The following is a 21825-nucleotide window of genomic DNA, read 5'->3' on the forward strand; positions in this document are numbered from 1 at the left end:
CCCGACTAAGTATTTTCTATCAATTAATGCTCATACGGTTGTTATTACTGAAGTTTAAAATACTTTATGCTCTCCTTTGCTACCTAGGGACTGAAGCCTGTGGCCACCATATCACCAGTTGACACAAATGACCGGATGGACCCCCGCCCGTACAGCGCACCGCCTTCCCCTGCTCCGCCGGGCGACGCCCGCTCTACTCCCCCCCTGAGCATTCCCCTCCGGTGCCAGCGCCACCGGCAACACAGTACTGTCCGCAGCCGTGCTGGTCTTCGAAGGGCCTCGCCCGCCAGCCTACAAACGCGACCAGCGTATTCCCCCTTCCGCCAAACAGAGTCCTCTTGTAATCAGGCAACGACTTATTGACGAACTCCCACACCCCGGACGGTCTGCCTATCGGATCGTATCGGTTCGTCGCCAGGAAACCCTCACCACACTAAACTCGTGTCCACCAAAACGCTGCCGGGGCTAGGAAAAATATAGAAACTCATACCACGATTGTGCTAGTGGCTTGAATTAAGTATCGTGAGAACCGAACTAATATAGTTCAGTATCAAACAGTCTGCTCGCGGCAAATCTTCGTAGATACACACTGAGGTAGTTCCTTTTGTGTATAGTCTGTAACATAACAGCCCTTCACATACGAGTGAAGCCTGTCCAGCATTTTCCAAACCAGTACCCACTGATGAGATCGAGAAGAGGAGCCGGACACCCAACCTCTACCTCGCCAGACAGCACGTTCCAAGAAAAGTCATGGCCCAGTAAAGGAAACAAACACAAAGCGCACCGCCAGTATACGACCGTACAAGGTAACAGAAGGCCAATTGAGAAAAGAAAACAACAAAATAGATCGATATCCGATAAATTAGTCCATGTTCATTCGGATAAACAAATATGAAGCAGGCAACCTGTATTCCTCATTCTTCCTTGTCTATAAGGAGTATAAGAAAGGTAAGAAAGTGATACTCAGTCCTAAAACGTTCTCATAGCCCAGAGAGAAGGATATGTTTGAAGTTAAAACCCACTTATAGAGAACAGCCGAAGTGTTGCTCTGGCCAAGCCATATATAAAGAACCCCAGATGTCAAGCATGTTACACAATAATGAAGAGTCACTTATACAGTAGTTGTTTCCTTGTTTAAAAGTTCCATTCGCTTCTTTTAGTTCCATTTTCCTGCAGTCTCCACTCTGCTCCCCTCCTTGGTATCCTCTTGGTGCACCCCGGCAAAAATGAAAAAAGATAAACTTTAAACAAGACGGAAGGCGACGGAAGGACAAGAGACCCGGCAATTAAAAACCCTTCTGAAAATGCATTCCAATCCGTCCCCGATTCAAGTACCTGTAGTGTGCAAAATAGATGTACATTTTGCGTGTGCCGGTGTTTATTTAGGCAGCCCCTTGACAAAAAAATCTATGCCTGAAGGGGTAGAACAGACGCTACGCCTCACAAAGAGAGAGAGAGTTAAAACCAGGGAATGGACGCAAGACAATATAATTTTATTAATAACAATTATGGATGGAATAATGCGTAAACTCGAAGTCTTTATTGGGTTATCTAGCTGTGGGTGTTAATGTCTTGTTGGCGTAGGTCTCGCGGCTTCGACGAAGAGCAAGCATGGCATAACCTCACACGTAGGAAAACACGACTGCAACACCAGATACGAGGATTACCCAGTGATCCGAAGCTAAAACCACTGCCCTCCGCTACACCAACAGTCTTGATCCTACCATGCTTACTTTTACCCTTCGCTCTTAAAAGGTCCTGGAGTTATGGATCCCTCACCAGGGAAATTAGCCACTCTCCACTGGGTACCTTGCCTGAGTGTTGCCCGAACCATCTCGAGGAGTTCTTGGCCGCCAACTGGAAACACCGCATGACCTACGCTCGCACCCCGTTCCGTTCCACACCTGTGCATTACAGGGATAATCCCGTAACAGACCTACTTCCATTGCCTGTCCTTGCTTTATTGTATATTCGAGCAGATTTACGACTTTATCAAACCCATTGTTCATAAGCCCATATGTATTATCACTATCTGGTGCTGATTGATGGTGTTTTCTTGTGTTTACAAATGATGTAATGTGCCTTACTGGCAGTGGGGCAGGGTCCCTGAGTGTCACATTGAACAGCGGCTCATTATTAGTGCAGCTGAATGAGACGGAGAACTATTGATGGGTTAACCAGTATAGAGGAGAAGTATTGTAAGTACTAACTTGGTATTCTTAGCTGGGGATGGGCTGGATTACACACAATACACTAACAAGAACACACATACACACAATTCTTCTGTAACGCCCTACTGGGCTGAAGAGTAGCATATTCACGCAAAACACCCCGGACACTCTCATAAATATAATAAATTGTAACTACGGAGCATCGACTTTTACCAACTTTATGTCTGAGTGATGAATGATATTTTTTAATTTTGCTGTTTGGCTGCCACATCGCACCCCCATTGACAGGCCACCTGTAGATAGTCCCTTATTTATTCATTTTACCGAGTATGAAATCGTTTATTATTTGTATATGTATGGCGAAAGCTGATCTGTGTGTTTGCTCTTCGTGTTTTCTATTGTGTGTGTGTGCGTGTTCTGCAGTGTGGAAATATGTGTTTTGGCACGCCGCTTTCTCCTGTCTACGGTTCTGTGTACAGTGCTACTGCCCATCCACATTCCTGCGCTTAAGAGTGGAAACACTTTTACACACAAGAAAGCACGCAGAGCGCATACTGCCAAGCTGCTCAGTCGGATAAATCTGCAGCGGTGGTTTGTAGTAGGAAGTTTAATCGTGACTAGTTGGTTCGATTGTTCTAGTACAGTGACGCTGTGCTGCTATCCTCACAATGATTACAGAAGTCTTCAGCCATCCAATGGATCCAGACTATAAGCTGCATCACTGCTAAATCTAATCCATTGCAGTGTTTTCCTCTAGGATTGTTTACAAGCAGCGCAGCAGGCCTCCAGGAGCCGTGGCAACGTTAAACAAATGAACATTTGACTGCCAGATTTAATTTACAACCTTATTATTGATGGTCAGTTGAGAATAGACTTTTTAAGGCAGAATGTAACAAAAAAAAAAAATTTGAAACAAGCTCAGCCAAGGTTCGTTCATTTTACTTCTTTTGTTAAGGATGAGCAGGTTTCCTACCGCCACCTTCTGGTGACATATGCAGTTAGTTACACTGTCAGGAGCTGATGGAGGAAAGTCTTCATTTACCCATTGTTTTTTTGGTGCCAAGGCCACAAAGTTTGCTTCAGTAATTCCCTAAAACAAACCAATTGAACCGCTGCTAATGTGTCGTTGCACAACTGCACTTCTACAAGCTGCAGTAATGGGGGTTTGGGGTTTTTCTTCAGTCCTGAAAATATACTTCCTCCAATTTTATTTTAGTCAGTTTAGGGTCACATGATAGTGTGAATTTGAGCAAAAAGACAAACAAGTTTGTTTTTTTAGACAAAGTTTAGGCGTGTTGATCGCCCTATAGAACAGCTTTTCATACTATTCCTGTATTTTCAGCCTGCACCATGACATCAGTTAAGTTTCTTAGAAGCGTTGTCTCTGATGTTGAGCGTTTTTTTCTGAACCAATAAACTTACACTTTAGGTCATTTCGTTCTGCCCAACAAGTCCACCAACATGTGTTTTAGTTGCTCCATAGAATGGGAATTAATGTGCACTTAAAGATGATCCAAACATAAATTTTTAATTGATCCGCCAGTTGAGTCGGAAACTAGGTACGTAGTTCTGACAAAAAGACATTATTGCAACAGATTTTTTGATGAACAGAGAAATACCTGAAAGAGTGTTTATTGGCAAGCATTGAACATGAGTAAAAGTGTAAAGAACGCATGGATGCTAGTGTTGAGGAAAATATCGAATATGGCAACAGGGTTTTTTTAAGTGGCAAACAACATCTGTCTAACTGGGGGCTACGAGGCAGAGAAAATCAGAGCCCAGCTGTATATTGAACCTTAATGTCTGTGTTCTCTGGACTTTAGGGCCTTAGGAGTCCCAGCTACAGACTATGTGGATGGAGGGCCGGTTCCTGTCAGAAAACGGGAGGGTCTATTTCCCTCCCACTGGAGTCTCCGGCCAGAGAAACGCTGTCACTGGCTGGCACAGAAATTGGGTAAGAAAGGATCTAACCAGTAGAGTGAAAAGTATTTGTCCCCCGAAGATTTTCTTCCATTTTTGCAGATTTGTCAAACATAAAATGTTTCAGATCATCAAACTTAGGTTTATTAAGGCCAAAGATATCCCAAGAAAACACAAAATGCGTTTTTTAGATGACTATTTATCATCTGGCCTATGTGGAAAAAAATAATTGCCCCTTAGCTACAATCTACTACCAAATGACCAGATTCATTCATCAGTTAGGGTTCAGTATTCTCCCATCCCACACTCACATATGATTACTGCCAGCTGTTGAACGCTAAACATCACTAATAGAACCTGTCTTCAATTGTGAGAAGTAGCTAAAAGGCTCTGAAAAAAGCACCATGAGGCCACGTGTTCTAAAAGAGATCATAGGACAGTGAGGACAAAGCAAAGGTGGAGCTTTCTAAGAAGACATGGGTCCGTTCCATTCTGGTATGAAGCTTAATATGTATTCCACAAGAAGAACATGATACAGCAGCGAAAACATGTGTGGTTTAGTGTGATGGTTGAGACCATGGACGATTGTCAGTCACTGATGGAGCCTATGAATTCCTGCTTCTACAGAAATCCTCCTGGAGAACATCCACCATACAGTTCATGGACGCTATAAGGTCACACACTAATGGTTTAGGCAGCAAGAAAAGACCCAAAGACCACCGCTGAAGTGGTGGACTTGCCTGGTGGTCTTTGTCTGAGTTGGCTCCAAAGAACAAAGTTGAGAAGAATGGGTTCAAAACACTTTTCACAGCACTGATAAATCGATGAACAATGCCCAGTCAAATTGCCCTTTTTTCTTTTACTCTTGGTTGTTTTTCACTCTCAGCATCACCGCTCCCCAAATCGAGGCGGCGCTCACAGAATGATTACAGTGTCAGTCCCGAGCTCGCAGGCTTAAAGACGAGCGCCGAGGGACTCACAGATCTATTTATCATGGCTGCCGGATAACAGCACGGCGCGTCCAGATCTGTGCCCTTACTCAAAGGTAGCAGTCGCCTTTCTGTGTGCGATCTCAAAGATTAAACTGCTTTTTTTTGTTGTACTAACGGCGCAGCAAGAAATGTTGTCTTTTGTGGCTTTGATACAGCGGTTATATATTCCCGCTGTTAATAAATTATAAAAGTCAAATATTTACTTTGCCAGAGAACAGTCAGATTGTGGTGACTTAAAATGAGAAGCTGTCAGAGCTTGCATGGGTTGCGATTTAGCAGCAGGATAAAGTACGATGATCAGCAACGTAAATGTGAGCTACAGAGTTGTGTTGCTGTTAAAGAACCAGGCCTTTTAAGGGTGTCTCTTTTGGGCTCCAGGAAGTCATGTTGGGGCGTTTACTGAGACTAAATGATTAATTTAGTAATCAGACACAAACGAGATGTTTGATGGTGAAAATAAATCGAGTGGATGACATTCGACCCAGTGGCTTTTGTTGTGTTTTTTAGGATGAAACCGTGACCTCAGACCAGACTCTACTTGAGTGTTTCTGCCCTGATCATGGATTCGTTAGCTTTCCAATTCCCTCCTTCATTCGCCTTTACTGTAAGTCCTGTGGTTGTTGTCTCTGAACTGCAGCATCCTGTTTTTCTTCATAAATGTTCTTCACGCTTGATTTATTGGTTTATTTTGTACATGGCACACAGGTTTACAGCCTGAACCTAATTGCTATCCCTAGAAGTAAAGTTTAAGAACGGAGGAGACACAATCTTAAAGTTAAAAAAACCTTTTTAGGAAATTTACTGCAGAGTATTTTACAATTTTCTAGTTTATTGTTTTTTCCTGCTTCTTGCGCAAATTCTGCATTGTGACTCTAGAAAATTTAGCCAGAATTAGAATGTTTTACTGTTCATGGATCCAAGGACTATAAGCTGCATCACTTGCCAAAAACGAATACAATACTTGGTCCTGTTGTCCATTTCGACCTTCCCTGGAACATTTTCAGCCTACATCTGTTGGCTGTTTTGAGTAATTGTTCACACGACAGACAGACAGACAGACAAGACAACAAACCATCGTCAATCGGTCAAATAACTCCGCGGCGTCCTTGGCAGAGTAATTATGAAACAGTTAAGAGCAGCAGCAATGAAAAAAGTGAAAAACAATATGCATTTATGAAAATAAAGTCATTAATCAGTATTAAAAATAGAGCTTGTGTCTCAAAATAAAAAATTAGATCCCCATAAGATGTAAATGCAACGTTGTGGTTGTACAGGATGTTATAGTGTGCATGGAAAGGGACAATTATGTGTGGGGAGGTGTGGGAGCTTGGTCGGTAAAATATGGATCGAGGAAGATGACAGTACAATCTTAACTGCCAAGCAGCTACCTGGTTTTGTTTTTAAGACTTCTGCTGTTCTGTTTCTTCTCCCATCTTTGTCTCTCAAGCTGTTCGACAGGGAGGCCGAGGCAGCCTGAGTTGCAGAGGAGCTGGTCCCAGCCTCGATGGGCGTCTGCTGCATCTCAGCACCGTACACCGCCCAGCTTGCACGCGAGGCCTCCAGCCAGGGCCGGCTCACCGAAGTTAGTGTGTCAGGAACGTCTGCTACGATAAAGTGGAATAAGGCAGACGATGTCAACAGCCTCTCTCTTGTAAGGATTAGCATTGAATAATGAGGAACCAACAGTGAAGATACCGAATGAAGTTGGGATGTCAGAGTTAAGAGAACGTTACACTGACGGATTTGTTTTCAGAGTGGAAGGCCAGTTTGATGTTGGGTGTGTTTTTTTTTTGTTTGTTTTTTACAGCATAATCATTCTGTGGCCCCGAGTTACATCAAATCAGAGGGTTCAAGTGAAAACTCAGCTAGGTGATTTTCTTGATTTCTTTTATCATCGCTGGAATTTATGTTGTGATAATTCTGTTTTATCACAAACACTCAATGAAGCCTACGCTTCTAACCGGTCTTTGAAGGTCGTCAATGGGTGACCACCTAGGGCCATAGTGTAGGAAGCGCCACTCAGGCCGGTAGTCCAAGTGCGGTGCTCTTCATAGTGGGGGAAAACGCTTGTGGACACGCATGCAGTGTGTTTTAAGTCTGGATCTTGGGGTGTTTAATAGTAGCTGTTTCACTCAGACAGTTAAAGAAGATTAAGCATTAAAAGTTCTGATCTAATTAGAGTAGTGAGCCTGATAGAAGCTTAAATATTAGCAACAAGAGTTTTTACATTCTTAGTGAATGGGAAAGCCCGTGCAAGAACCGCAGAGTGTTTGGTGAGGACCTTTCTGCTGAGTTTTGAAACCAACGCGTAACCGTTTCGATCCGTTTGCAGTGGTTGTGAGTAGAGAGTTGGAAACAGCCCATGAGTTGTCTGAGCTGGCTCAAGTTGTTTTGTGAGAGGTATTGACTTTAATCTTTTGCGTATTTGTAAGCGTTAGTGTGAATTGACTCGAAGTCCTTGAGTAAAGTTGAGGTTATGATCGAGAGACGACTCCAGGTTCTGGCTTCTACGTGTTCTGTTGTGCTGAAAGTTGTTGGAGGTTCTAAGAAACATGTCTGGACCAATCATTCCATCGGGCTCTGTTTCCTCAAAGAAACTTCGGCGATGCTGACGACTGCACACCGACCTCCAAGAGTGGTTCAAACGAATACGCTGCAGCCCAAAAGGAGGCGGGCTCTCTCAGCGCCTTCACCTGCTCCTGACCAATGGGAAGGCTGTGAACAACAACAGAAGCATGCACAAGGCAACGGTCCGTTCACTAGACAAAGAGCTGAAAGAGAGTTTAGCTTCCCGTCAGTTCTGACTTTACTTCCTCGAAGTAAAAAACAAAGGAATTTATCATGTGTAGAGTGTGTGGGTAGGGATGTTGTTTATCTAAAAAACACTAAGTGATGCTGCTGTGGCTGTTTGTGTGTTGAGAGTGTGTGAGGGACCTTTTTTGTGCCTTTTTAATTCGCTCGTAATAAATTTGATTCCAGATGCGTCAAAGTACTCGACAGCCAATAAAGTGTCTGTAATTTATAAAACCTCCTCTTTGTTTGTGTATCGTTCTGTTTTTTATAGTGCAAAAATAAACCCAAACACTATTAAATCCAGACAATTTATGGTATGGAAATGAATTTCTTACATGTTGTGGGACATTGTTTAAATAATTAAACTGTGAATTCTTTTAAGTGGGTTTTGTTTGGGTCTTTTATTGATTACAACTTTTCAGCCATTTCTCATCATACATAAAACGAACTTGTTCCTGGCTTCCTTCACTCCTTTTTCGTCCATCTAATAATCTAAATGTTGATTAATTCTTTCGTTTGTTTCACTTCTCCTTGAGGACCTTTGGAGAGTATAGCCGCATCTGTCACCCTGGTCATCGTTTCTTGGAACTTTAGCTCCCTTTTCTTGCCCCACCTTGTGCTTTTTCATGGACTTAACCTGAAAACGTTTCTTCCGCCCCATCTCGTTCAATCGATGGCTCATTTAAGCCTCTCTCTCCGCATTGCTGCCTGTTTCCTTCATTGCCTCACACTTCCACTTTTCTGGACCTAATCTATGTTTTAAGTTTTGGCGTCACTTGAGTTCGACTTTGGACAAGATCTTTCAGGATTTCTGAAGAAGGATGCTCCTCATTTCTGCACATTTCTTCAGGGTCATTCCCTCCGTCTTGTGCATCCTTCTCACTCCCCAACGTCTTAGCGAGCAGAGGAGGCCGAAGCTTGAGAAACTTGCCAGCCCTGACTGGATTTTTCAGGCTTCAATGCCGAAAAACTCCAGCCGGACTGGGAGGTTAGGGACTCTAGCTGGGATTGTTGAAGGAATTGGTGGAGTTAATCATCTTTGGGTTGTGGGTTCACGTCCCTTGCGTGATCTGAGACTGCTAAAGGAAGGGAGTGGAGTCTGTTCTGGGATAAACTGAGCCGATGCATCGCAGTCTTTCAAATTCAGACATACTGAACTGGTGCTTGGGTGAAAGAAAAGCAAGACTAATGGAAAGAGCAGCCACAGCTGCAAGCAATATCCCAGGTGTTGACGGGTTGCTGGTGTTCTTGGAGAGATGGAAATTTGAAAAACTTCTTTCTTGACATTAAGAAAGACCGTTGACCTGTGTACATATACGAAGCTACTGCAGATGTTTCTTCAGGGATTGAGAGTAGATTGTGAATTCTCTTGTAAAGCGTTTCCCTCCAACATCTGTAGAGCAAAAGGAAATGTTTTGGCATCGAGAGTAAAACGTACAGTGCAAAATTTTACAGAAAAGGAACCCATAACTTATAAAAAATCAAGCAGAAATGAGAAATGAAGTTTTGGCTGAATAAAATGCAACATTTTCCTAGGCGAGGAAATTTAAGTTAATGTTTCAACAGAAAAGCATTTGAGGGTTTGGAAGCAGTGTCTGACTCACTTTCTGTTAATTTTTAGAGGAAAATTGGCTCAAAGATTGTGTTTTCAAGAATGTTGTCGAAACATTGCCAACTGTAACGCGTGTTGGGTTGTGAGTTAGACACTTTACCACTAAAATCTAGAGTATTTCCAGAAATTTTAAAACTCAGATTTTTAGTGTTTAAACCACATCTGTCTTCTAACGTATTCAATGACACCCATGCTTTAGAAGTGCAAATTGCTGTCGGTTTGTAGAGACCTTGTGTTATCCATTATTAGGATGTGAATAGCATCTTTAGGTAGCGATCAAAAAAATGTGCTCTTTAATCCAAACAACCTAATCTAGGATGTCATAAAGTCTATAAACATACATGTACTATGACTTTTATCTTGTAACACTATGACTTATACCACTATACAGGGGTCCTCGTTTTACGACGTCCCTCGACACTACGTAGTGTACTCAGTTATGTTACAGGCAGGTCTCGGTTTATGAACGTACAGAAATTTCATCGTCAGTCATTGTTTGGAACTGGTTACGTGGAACACTTGTTAGCGCGCATATGAGCGGAAGTGATGAATACATCGGTCTATGCAACCAAGCAGAGCCACAGACGAATACACGCGCCGCTGCTATGTTACATTCACCAGGTAACGCCACATTAGCTTGTGCTACATTCACTAACTTTTTGCCTCATTGTGGTCACAAAGCATAAATCAGACTCGTCTGATGGCAGGTGCTTCAACAGAAAAAGAAAAGCCGTCTCCATGGAGTGTGAAAATAGCTGTAATGAAACCCTCGAAAAAGGGTGAAACACTGACAAACATCGACCACAGTTGCTTACCTAAGTCGCACGACGATCATCAGCGAGTAAAAAGTGGATACTTGAACATGTGAAAGGATCTGCTCTATTGAAATCAACTGTGATTACAAGCAGCGTAGTGGTTCTCATTATTTGGATGGAAAGATAATTAGTGCTTCTAGGCTGGAAGACCAAAGCATATCCCAGTGAGCCTATATTGACTATAGGGAAAGGCTAAAAACTTGTTTTGCTTTTCCGAAAACTGATATCGATTCGTGATGCACATGAACGGCTCTGTAAACACTTTTTCGCCGGAGTTCCAGACTTACGAGAAAAATCGACTTGCATCAGCCCGTAGGAATGGAATGAAACTCCGACGTAAGTCGAGGACGCCCTGTGTATTACTTTAAAAAAATATGTTCTTGTTGGTTTTAAGAATTCCATAGATGTTTCTGGAGACCTCAGTATGATTTCTTGCCTTACTGCTGTCCCTTACATCTGAATTTTAAAAAGCAGAAAAATTCATCTCATACCATCGTTTCCAAGATTTCCAGAAGAGAAGTCGCGGCCCTCTGGCTCAGCTGTGACGGAAGGAGGGAATGCCCAGGCTGCCTCTGGATTCAGTGTTGACCTCCCCTGAGAGAAAACAATTGAACAAACAAGTGCCACTAGTAGAAATTTACAGTCTGGAACTCATGAAACACAGACTTTTAAAAAGAATTAAGCAGCTGAAGCTGATCTATCCTCAGTAAATTCACAAGCCATTTAATTATCACCATCTGCACCAGTCACTCTACTTTTAATCCTTAAGTGGAATATTTCATTGTCACGTCTAATCGTATTTACGATTTCAGAATCATTGGCGGTACGAATTCTTACTTTAAACCACTTGAAATGAGGGTTTCCATTATTGCATTTGTAATTTTTACCAAAATAAAGGATCTGAGCAGTTCCCACAACACAGCAAAGCAACAAAACAGTGAGAAAACTCTTATCCTGTTACTACCTCGTGTTCGAAGGAGTCCAGGAAGTCGATGTTCAGGAATGAGTCCACCTGGTGGAAATAGACGGAACACAATAAACAAGCTGCAAATGTACTTTAATGAACTTTTATATTTCAATTAGCTTGGATAAAAAGAACTGAACAGGGAAAGAAAGGTAAAAATGAGAGATCTACTTTTGTATATTTTCCTGTCATGCTTTAGTTAATAATAATTATAGTAAATGCTGAAGTGAATAAAAAAAAATACAGAGGCATAAAATGACAACATCACACAGGAAGAAAGAAACCAGAATTAGAAGTCAACCCAAACAAAAACACAGAGAATATATTAAAGTTAAAGAGAGAAAGAAAACAAAATCATCTTTGGAGACATTTAAGCTCTTCTTTACTACAGTATTTTAGTAATTATGCTCTTAAACTGTTGGTTAAATCCAGCTGAAGACGGAAAAATTCACATCATCGTGACTATAAAAGCGACCATAACGGAACAGGTTTACCATTTTTATTCTGAAAACCAGTTTTAGCTTTAGGTTTACGTACGTTTTCGACAAAGTCTTCGTCGCTGCACAACTCGTCCATATACTCCAGAAACGACTTGTTTGTTATCTCTGGCTCTCCACACTCCTCGGTTTCTTTTGCTTCCACATTTTCTTGGATCTGAGTAAAGAGCAAACAGGAAGTTGACTGCGTTAGCTTTGCAGAACAAATTTAAAAGAATGATTAATGATTCCAGTGTTAGCTTAGGTGTTTGTTTAGGGATTTATAGGTTAATTATCACAAGGTTGTTGGTGATTTCAGATGGAATCACCTTCTGAGTGACATTAGACACATAATATTGGTGTTTTACATGTTAACATAGAACTGGGCACCTCAGGACAGAGGGAGTCCATGATCGTCATGACCTCTTCCAAGGCCTTCTCAGCCAGTTGGTCTTCATCCAACACTGATCCTTGAGAAACCTTTTTGCTTCTCTTGTTTTTACGTTTTTTATGTTGTTTTACCTCAACAGGCATAACATTAGTCTGCGGGTGTCCTGTAAAGGAAGATGGAGAGTTTTAAAAAAAGATGACAATAACTTCCTCCAGTCTTCTTCAGAGGAAAATGGGTGAACATTCCCATCAAGAGTCTGAAAACACAACTAAATGTGGATGTTTTGCAGGTATTTAGTTGTAAACTGAAGCTGGATAATCTGATGTTGAAGCATCAAAGTTTGTGATATCAATTATGAGCCAAAATCCTCATTTAGTTGTCATTTTAGATCAACTCTTGACCTCTGACCTTGTGTCATCTGTTGCCTCCAAGATGTTGGTGTTAGATTTAACGGCTGGCTGTATTGTTGAGATGTGCTCCAGAGCCTGTGAAGAAGTCAGACACAATCAATACAGAGCTGTGAGAAACTATTTGCCCCCCTGCAAATTTGTTCTATTTCATTTGTCACAGGTAAATGTTCCAGATCATCAAACTAATTTTAATCTAAGACAAAGATAACCCAACAAAGCACAAAATGCAGTTTTTAAATGACGATTTCATGGACTGAAGGAAAACCACTGTCCACTTCATCTTGCCCTATTGTGAAAAAGTAATTGCCCCCTTTGCTACCAATCTACCAAATGACCAAATTCATTCATCAGTTGGGTTCAGTTTCTCCATCCACACTCACATATGATTACTGCCAGGCTTGTTGAACCTAAACATCACTAAATAGAACCTGTCTTCATTGTGAAGTAGATAAAGGCTCTGAAAAAGCAGCACATGATGCCACGTTCTGAAGAGATTCAAGAACAGATGAGGAACATTCAGTGGACCAACAACCAACATTTCTCTGAGAGTGTCGACATCTAATCCAGGAGGTCACAGAAGAACCCAGAGGAACATCTAAAGATCTGCAGACCTCACTGGCATCAGTTAAGGTCTGTCTACATGATTACAATAAGGAAGACTCTGGAGGAAATGGATCCATGGGAGAGTTGGAAGGATCTAACCACTACTGACCAAAAAGAACATAAAGGTTCATCTGGTATTTACAGAAAAAATATCTGGATGAGCTCCAAGACTTTAGGATAACATCCTGTGGACTGATGAGTCAAAGGTGGAACTTTCTGGAAGACATGGGTCTGTTCCATCTGGTGTGAAGCTAATACTGCATTCCACAAGAAGAACATGATACCAGCAGTGAAACATGGTGGTGGTAGTGTGATGGTTGGAGGACCTGGACGACTTGTCATCACTGATGGAGCCATGAATTCTGCTCTCTATCAGAAAATCCTCCTGGAGAATATCCACCATCCGTTCATGACCTAAAGCTCAACACTAATGGTTTATGCAGCAAGACAAAGACCCAAAGACCACCAGCAAGTCCACCTCTTGAGTGGCTCAAAAAGAACTAAATGAAGGTTCTGGAGTCAAAGTCTGGACTTGGATCTAATTGAGATTCTGTGACAAGACCTTAAAAGGACAGTTCATGATCTAAAACCATCTAATGTGACTGAATTCAAACTATTCTGCAGAGAAGAGTGGAGCAGAATTCCTCCATGGTGATGGAAAAGACTGATCACAAGCTGGAACAAACATTTAACTGCAGTTGTTGCTGCCAAATTGGTTATTAGGTTCAGGGGGCAATTACTTTTTCACAGAGTGATACAGGTTTGTGGGTTATCTCTGTCTAATATTCAGAAAATATTAGTTTGATGATCTGGAACACTTAAGTGTGAGAAATGTGCAACAATAGAAGATTTCTGTACTTCTTCTCAGTATTGTGTCGATTTACAGTATGTATGTAGTATTTGTTCCTTACAGGTTTGTGCTGCTGCTCTGATGAACAGGAACCATCTGTGGTGGACATAAGCACCACTGAGGATGGTTCGGATCTTCTGGTCTGAACCAGAACTCTGCTGGGTTGCTGATGGGAACCAGCAAACAGGGGCTGAAGGCAATCCTGGACTGAAGTGAAGGGAAGACGGAGCTCATCCTGACGGGGACTTGAGGGGAAAAGGGGCCACATAAGAGCCTCGGTAAAAGAGGAGTTCCAGGACCGGTTCCTGCCACAGCGAGGTTGCCTCTGTTGTGTGGTTGCATTTCAGGTGTAGAAGTCATTCGTGGATCCATCTGTGATCTCAGCATTCTTCCTCTGGTAACTGTCAGAGAAAGATGAGAGAATTTTAAATGTAGCGGGTTAGAGGAACATGTTGAGGATCTTTAAAATGGGTCTGAATATTTCATACTACTGGACTTTGCCATCTGTTAGTGAGACTTTCTGTTTAAATCCAGCTGCTCTCATGGATATTTAAGGAACATTTCATGCTTGAGATGCTCCTGAAGAACCGTTTGTTCAGAGATTAAGCTGATGGAGGAACCTTTAATAACCTGAAAGAGGTTCTGAGATGAACGTTGACACTTTATACCTGAATTTACATTTTAATGTAATTGTGTACATCACAATATTTCAACTTATCATACTTTTCATTTACTAAACATACACTCTAATAATAATAATGATGATGATAATAGTAATAATTATTATTATTATAAAATTAATTATTATTAATTATTATTTAGAAATTTCTTATTGTTATAATAAAAATAGCAATAACTAATGATAATAATACTCATTATTGTTAGTATTAGTAGTAGTATATAATGTAAAACGAATTATTATTAATTAATATTTGTTAATGTATTACGATTGTTAATAGGAATAATTACAACAACAACAATAACAATAATAAAAATATTAAGATTGCAACTTACCATAAAGGGAATTACGGCGGAAAGGATTAGAATTCTTTATTTTAGCCCAACAGGAAATCATAATAATAATGATAATAATAATAATAATGTAGTACCAGTGTAATATGATGATATAATATTTATTAAACCTATACAATTTAATACTGCTTTTATTACTCTTCCTATTATTATTATTATTATTATTATTAATAATAATAATAAAGATGGTGTGATGTCAGTAATAACAATAGTAATGATAAAATTACTAATTATTATATTAACATTATTTTTAGTTGTAGTAGTACTTGTAATTGTAATCATATTATTATTATTATTATTATATTATTATTGCTAACAATATTTATTATTATTATTGTTATTATATTATTATTAGCATTATTATTGCTAACAATATTTATTATTATTATTGTATTGGTAACATTATCATTAATAACATTATTAAATAGCTATTTTTTGTGTTATTATTGTTATTATTATTACTATGGTAACATTATCATTGCTAGTAATATGTATCATTAAATATTTATTGTTATCATTACTATTATCATTAATATTATTATTAACCAACATGTTCCTCCACAGTGAGGATGATGACGTTTCCTTGAGTCTCTTCTATTTCTCAGACTGTCCACTGAGCAAACACACAAAAGCAAATAAACACGGTCTTCTTGTCTGATTTAGAAAAAGCTAAAAACGTCATGTCTTTTATTAAAGTTTAGAAATAAGTTTCATTTTAGCTGTGGACCAAACTCTCAGCGGTGGCTTTCAAGGACGACGATCAAATAGTTTCAAAACCAATGGATGGAAGTGAATAAATCATCACATGCTGCTTTTATTATTCTGTTTTCATGAACTGACAGAGAAACTCCAGGCCAGAAAAACAAGGATTCTCTTTGAGCTGTCCAGAAAAACTACATCTGTGTTTCTAAAGGCTTCAGCCTGGAGCTCAGCTGCAGGAATCATTCAGTATTTATTGACTCAGTCTTTAAACAAATGGAGTAAAAGAGCAGAGAAGAAATAAATATAATGAATAAATCCCATCGATCCTATAGATCTTCAGTTACAATAGTTTATATACTAACCTTTACTGTCTTGTGTGTTGGACTCTGAAATGTTGAATTAGCAGCACTTCCTGTATCACTTTTAGCTGTTATCCCTCTTAACTGAAATCTTTTAATTGCTCTTATTGTTCATTCTTGTCCTTTTAGCATTTTAAATATATTTCTCATACAGTCATATGTTTGTATTTTGTTGCTATTTGATTTTTTAAAACAACCATTGTGGATTTTAAATAAAAAAAGAGTGAATAAATGAATAAATGTGCAGTTTAAATAACAGAATGACTTCATATGGATTAGACTGAACTTACAAGCTTCTGTTGTCCCTGGTTTCTTTAATGTGTCGTACTTTTTCAGTCACACATATTAAATGAATAATTAAATGACTGCTTTATGATGCATTCACACCACAGACCTTACAATGATCTCCTGGAAAAATTTCTGATTCATCGTCATCACAGCATTGAAAAATCCATGTGAAAAAAGTCATAAATGTTTTGATTTTTCCTCTTGTTTCTGAAGCTAATGTTTTAACTATCAGAGCAAACGATAGAAATAATGCATGCTGTATTTTATGTGCTTACCTTTCCAGCTGCAGATGAGGAGTGAAATACTGTGCTCATAGATGAATTGAAATCAAAACAGTCTTCAAGTTTAAGAATTTTGAATGTAAACATTCCAAACTTCATAGAATATCAAGAGTTAAATTTTTTTGATACTGTTTGTTTTTTTGTTTAGTTTACAATATATAGCTGCCGTATTTGATGGTTTTCAGTCCGTGTATGTTTTGGTAATTGAATAAATATACACGGACCGTTTTCGCATTGATTTGCAGTTTATTCTCATGTATATGGTCACTCACTAAATTGTTGTTGGAATGTGTTTTTTTTTCAATATATTTATTTAGTTAACCTTCAAGACTTTTTTTATTTTTTATTTTATTTCATTTTTTTGAAAAGGGTAATGTATTCTTATTGATAAAATAAAATAAAATAAAATAAAATAGTCTTCGCTGAGTTCAAGCGCAGCGTAACATAAGGAACCCCATTTCCCAAGATGCAGTGCGCTCTGACCATTGACCCGGAAGTTGCTCTGCGGCAACAGGCTTCGCCACACGTGGATTTCAGTGGAAGAAGAAGTTGTTCTCTGAGAACTTTGAGATTTCTTTCGACATTAAACAGACTTCGACATTTTTTTTTCATTCCTGAGGTTTAAAACCAGTTTTTTGTCGACATGTTTCTGCAGTATTACCTGAACGAGAACGGAGACAGAGTCTACACTCTGAAGGTAATGCTAATGCTAACGCCGTGTTTACATGTTTGGTGTTCAACCTTATTCTGCAGAAATGTGTTCTGGTCATTGTGGAAGTATTTAAAAAGCTGTATTTATTGTTAAATCTTGCAAGTTAGGTATTAAAAGCAACAAGAAAGTATTGTAATTCTCAAAGGTTATCAGAAACTTAAACCTTATTAGCTTCGCTGTGCTAATAATAAGAACAGTAATGAATATTGTCAGTGAAAGAGGTCGTTTCATCATCCAATAAACCAGTTTCGCTCGATGTACGTTTGAAACTGTGAATATAGTCTTAATTTAGACAGCGAGATTACACCCAGAACATTCAGTTTGATCACACAGGGAAAAAAGCATGCAGCGTATTTTTCTATATTTAAATGTAAAGGTTTTATTCTTATGTTTCTTTGTGGCCCCACTGTGTTTCTCTGAATAATCCATTGTCACTCCTTGATTGAAGCATTGATAATTTTGTTTGAGTTTTATCGTATTTGTCAAGGATTACAGTATCTTCTGAAAGACATGAAAAATTCATATATTTTAATTAAAGCGTTGCATTTAGGTTAAAAAAAATAAACAGTGCTTAAACTGCAAACATTTTCGAGTCACCTCTGTTTTGCATATAAACTGTGTATGTAATCAGCAGATAATGGGGTTAAATTAGCACTTAACAACACCCGAAAGACATGATGAGAACACGGCCATCTTTACTGAGGATAGATACGGTATGAGTGGAAGAAAATTCAAACTATCCTTATTTTGAAACTTCAAAATAAGGATTTAAAAAAATGGCATACAGGAACATATAACTAGATAATAAAAAGAGTGCAATGCATTAAATTGTGGTGGTACCGTCATAAACTGTGGTAGTCCATAGGCAGCAGAGAGTTGGTGAGCAGAAATAAGAACTAAGCAGACCGATTTGATTTGATTTGATTTATTTGGATCCCCATTAGCTATGGCAATGCTGAAGCTATTCTTCCTGGGGTCCATACAACATCTTTACAATGTGTCAAAGCAGTTACATCACTTACAATACAATCCATATACAAATGCAACATAAAACACAAAAAAATACCAAAAAATACACAACACAACAATACACAGACAATACAAGACCGCTCCCAGGTCAGTAGTGATATAGAATATTTACATATACACAGATCTACATATATTATGTATATTGGTCACACAAAACTTAAATTTCTTTTGCCCTTTGATATTACACCCAACGCCATTGAAGCACAAACCCCGATTTAACCCGATTTAACAATTCAATTTAAATCAGATTTGACAGTCACCCATTCTTGTACTATTCATCTAACTAGAACTATCTTGTTGCAAAGATTTTAAGTAATACTTGTACTTCCAATTGACCTATATTAAATCTCTACTGTACACAAATGTTTTTTGACTAACTTCTTAAAAATTATTTTTCTATTTTCTTGTGTAATGTTTCCTGGTAGTTTTTTCCATTCTTGCATAGCTGTGTACATAACCATTCGTTTAATTGTGTTTGTTTTTGATTTGGGTAGTGTAAAATTTCCTCTAGTAGCATGTCTGGTTGCATAGCTATGTCTAGCTGAACTAAAATATACATTTTTATACAAGATTGATGGTTTTTTGTAATTAAAATGTTTCTAAAGAAAACCAGCAATGAATATAATAATCTTTCCTTAACCAATAGCCAGTCCAAACAATTGTGTAATATGGGCTACATCAGATAACTCATCAGATCAAGAGAATTTAACATAAAGGATTAATGTTATAAATGAAGGGTTCTATGAAATCAAGGACTGAGGGACTAAAGGAAATATCTCAAATAAATCTAAAAAGTTTCATGAATGAAAGAAGAGCTTATTGAGACAGTAGTAGATACACGACCAGTCAAACGTTTGGACACAGCTTCTCATTTAATGCTTTTTCTTTGTTTTCATACATTGTAGATTCTCACTGAAGGCATCAAAACTATAAATGAACATATGGAATTACATTACCAGTCAAACGTTTGGACACGCCTTCTCCTTCAATGCTTTTTATTTATTTGTATTATTTTCTACAATGTAGATTAATACTGAATATTATCACTTTTTTGTTTACAACATAATTCCATATGGATTCTTTTGTAGTTTTGATGTCTTCAGTATTAATCTAAAACATAGAAAATAATACAAATAAATAAAAAGCACTGAAGGAGAAAATGTGTCCACACTATTGACTGGTGGAGTGTGAAAATGATAAAACTGACTAAAATGTATGAATAAATAACTAACTAAATAAAAAAAAAGCAATCGAGTAGAAGCCAGATGAAAAAGCTGGCTTTTAATTTGCTTTTAAAAATAACCTTCTCAGCTGCTAGCAGCAGTTCAGGAAGGCTCTATTGGAATCATATGTATGTGCATAAATTTGGATTTGTTTGACACAGGCATGCCAGCAGACGCTACGGATAATGTTAGAGCGGATTCTTAACATTGCAAAAACACAATGCACATTTGTGGAATAAAACATGAAGCTACACGATGTTTAAAAGTTTGGAGTCAATTAGAAATGTCCTTATTTTTGAAAGAAAATCATTTTTTTTCAATGAAAATAACATTAAATCAATAATAAATCCAGTGTAGACATTGTTCATGTGGTAAATGACTTAATAAATGACTACTTAAATGTTATAATTATACTTTAATTTCAGGGTTCTTACACCCAAATCCGAATGAGAACACATTTTATATGCAATGTGTTGTCATTCCTCCTCCACTCACATGGTTCTATTTTCCACTATCTAGACATTGTTTATGTGGTAAATGACTGTTGTAGCTGCAAACAGCTGATTTTTAATGGAATATCTCCATAGAGGTACAGAGGAACATTTCCAGCAACCATCACTCCTGTGTTCTAATGCTACATTGTGTTAGCTAATGGTGTTGAAAGGCTAATTGATGATTAGAAAACATTTGTGCAGTTATGTTAGTACATGAATAAAAGTGTGAGTTTTCATGAAAAACATGGAATAGTGTGGATGACCCCAGACTTTTGAACAGTAGTGTGTATACTTAGCATAAGTGTGTTTATCGCTAAACTCTGCTAACTGCATTGAGCCAATAATGAAGCAACTGTTGCATAATAAAAATCTGCACAAATCTAATGCAGCAAAATCACTTTTATTGCTGTTTTATTTTTAGAATTGAGAACACTTAAATACAGATATCAATCAGGTTTCTTGCAGAAAATGTCCTGTATTATTGGATCATGTTGGTCTTGATAAAAACTTGCTTTTTTCCTTTTTTTGCTACCAACAGAAGGTGAATCCTGAGGGGCAGCCCACCAGCTCCGCCCACCCGGCTCGATTCTCGCCAGACGACAAGTTCTCCCGACACCGAGTGATGCTGAAGAAACGCTTCAACATCCTGCTCACCCAGCAGCCCAGACCGGTGCTGTGAGAGACGAGGAAGATGATGATGATGATGGATGGATGGAGGTGAAGATGGAGCCCCACTGGAAACTCCTGGCCCAGACTTTAGGGACTGTTCATACCTTGGATCAGCTGTAACTTGGATGTCATGGATCTTGTTCACATTCTCTTGAGGGTATTGCTGTGTTTTTTAATGCTGAACTGATTTTTATTTTGTCAATCGTTTGTAACTTGTGCTTCGGCATACAGCATCCAGACTTGGTTACAGGAAAAACGATGAATAAACGAGTGTGAAAGTCATCAAATGCAGACATTCATATACAAGATAGATGAGTTCAATGAGTGGCTTAAGTGCAAATCATTTCATTCTTGTGCTCTTTGCTTTAGTGTTGCTTCAACTGATCACTGATTTTGGATGTACATGAAGGATAATTCTCTCTAGGAAAACTTGATTTAGTTTCTTTCTTGCTATATCATAATCCTGATATGTCAAATTATCCAAAACTTCACAAAATAACAATAGATTTGAGAAATAATGACTTTAAGGGCATGCATCATACTACAACCATTAAGTTCATTAAATGAGTGAGAGAGGAGAAAGCAAAAAGAAAATGTCATTTATCTGATATAAAACTGCATTCAGTTTTTTGGACTTTTGCATTTTAAGGTCTCTGATAGGTTGTTTTTTTTGTCAAACTAGTGCAAAAGTTGTAGAAGCAGTGGTGAAATTGTACACAGGTTATGATTTCCTGTTTGAATTGTAATTTTTTACCCTGTAAAGTAACTACAGCTGTCTGGTATGGATAAAGGGGGGTCAAAGAATTACTCCCCCAATAAAACAAACAAAAATGAAGTCCAAATACTCAAGTAATAAATATATTTAAGTAAAAGTCTCACTCTGAAATGTAACAGAGTACAATTACAGGTAGTAAGTGGAACTACTCAGATGAAGTGGAAGTACCTCAAAACTGTATTTGGGTTTATTTTTTTTAGAATTTACCTTCATATTACATTCAAACAGGGTTTTTTATTTAATTGAAAGTCTGGAAAACAATAA

At 38.5% G+C, this 21825-nt stretch overlaps 2 protein-coding genes and 1 long non-coding RNA gene across 6 annotated transcripts in view; 1 reads left to right on the top strand and 2 right to left on the bottom strand.

The window, feature by feature from the left end:
- Nucleotides 1–12286, bottom strand: part of LOC127532455 (NUT family member 1-like) — a 113703-nt gene extending 101417 nt beyond the window's left edge. For 3 of the 4 annotated variants that reach the window (XR_007939897.1, XM_051944179.1, XM_051944178.1), the window contains exons 1-2: nucleotides 12134–12286; nucleotides 11805–11921 (exon numbers count right to left, since the gene is read on the bottom strand). Coding sequence is in view for 2 of the 4 variants with exons in the window: in XM_051944179.1 (XP_051800139.1) it covers nucleotides 11805–11921; nucleotides 12134–12277 (261 nt within the window). In the remaining 2 variants the exon portion in view is untranslated. Of the gene's footprint in view, nucleotides 1–11267; nucleotides 11316–11804; nucleotides 11922–12133 lie in introns of all 4 variants that reach the window. The other variant, XR_007939896.1, reaches the window with a different exon arrangement.
- LOC127532461 (uncharacterized) overlaps nucleotides 1–21825 on the bottom strand; it is a 295805-nt gene that overhangs the window by 185946 nt on the left and 88034 nt on the right. Inside the window, exon 2 of the long non-coding RNA XR_007939903.1 lies at nucleotides 13562–13625. This is a non-coding gene — a long non-coding RNA (uncharacterized LOC127532461). The remainder of the gene's footprint in view (nucleotides 1–13561; nucleotides 13626–21825) is intronic.
- Nucleotides 17137–21621, top strand: nop10 (NOP10 ribonucleoprotein homolog (yeast)). The gene is made up of 2 exons (XM_022216140.2): nucleotides 17137–17356; nucleotides 20656–21621. The coding sequence occupies exons 1-2, from the start codon at nucleotides 17303–17305 to the stop codon at nucleotides 20794–20796; spliced, it is 195 nt and encodes a 64-aa protein (XP_022071832.1). The 5' UTR covers nucleotides 17137–17302; the 3' UTR covers nucleotides 20797–21621.

Source organism: Acanthochromis polyacanthus, chromosome 23 (assembly GCF_021347895.1).
Source record: "Acanthochromis polyacanthus isolate Apoly-LR-REF ecotype Palm Island chromosome 23, KAUST_Apoly_ChrSc, whole genome shotgun sequence".
Lineage (NCBI taxonomy): Eukaryota > Metazoa > Chordata > Actinopteri > Pomacentridae > Acanthochromis > Acanthochromis polyacanthus.

Excerpts from the sequence above, each read along its gene's own strand:
- nop10 (XM_022216140.2), top strand. The coding sequence starts at position 17,303 with ATGTTTCTGCAGTATTACCTGAACGAGAACGGAGACAGAGTCTACACT. Across the intron at positions 17,357-20,655 it reads ACAGAGTCTACACTCTGAAG|AAGGTGAATCCTGAGGGGCA; the intron begins GTAATGCTAATG and ends TGCTACCAACAG.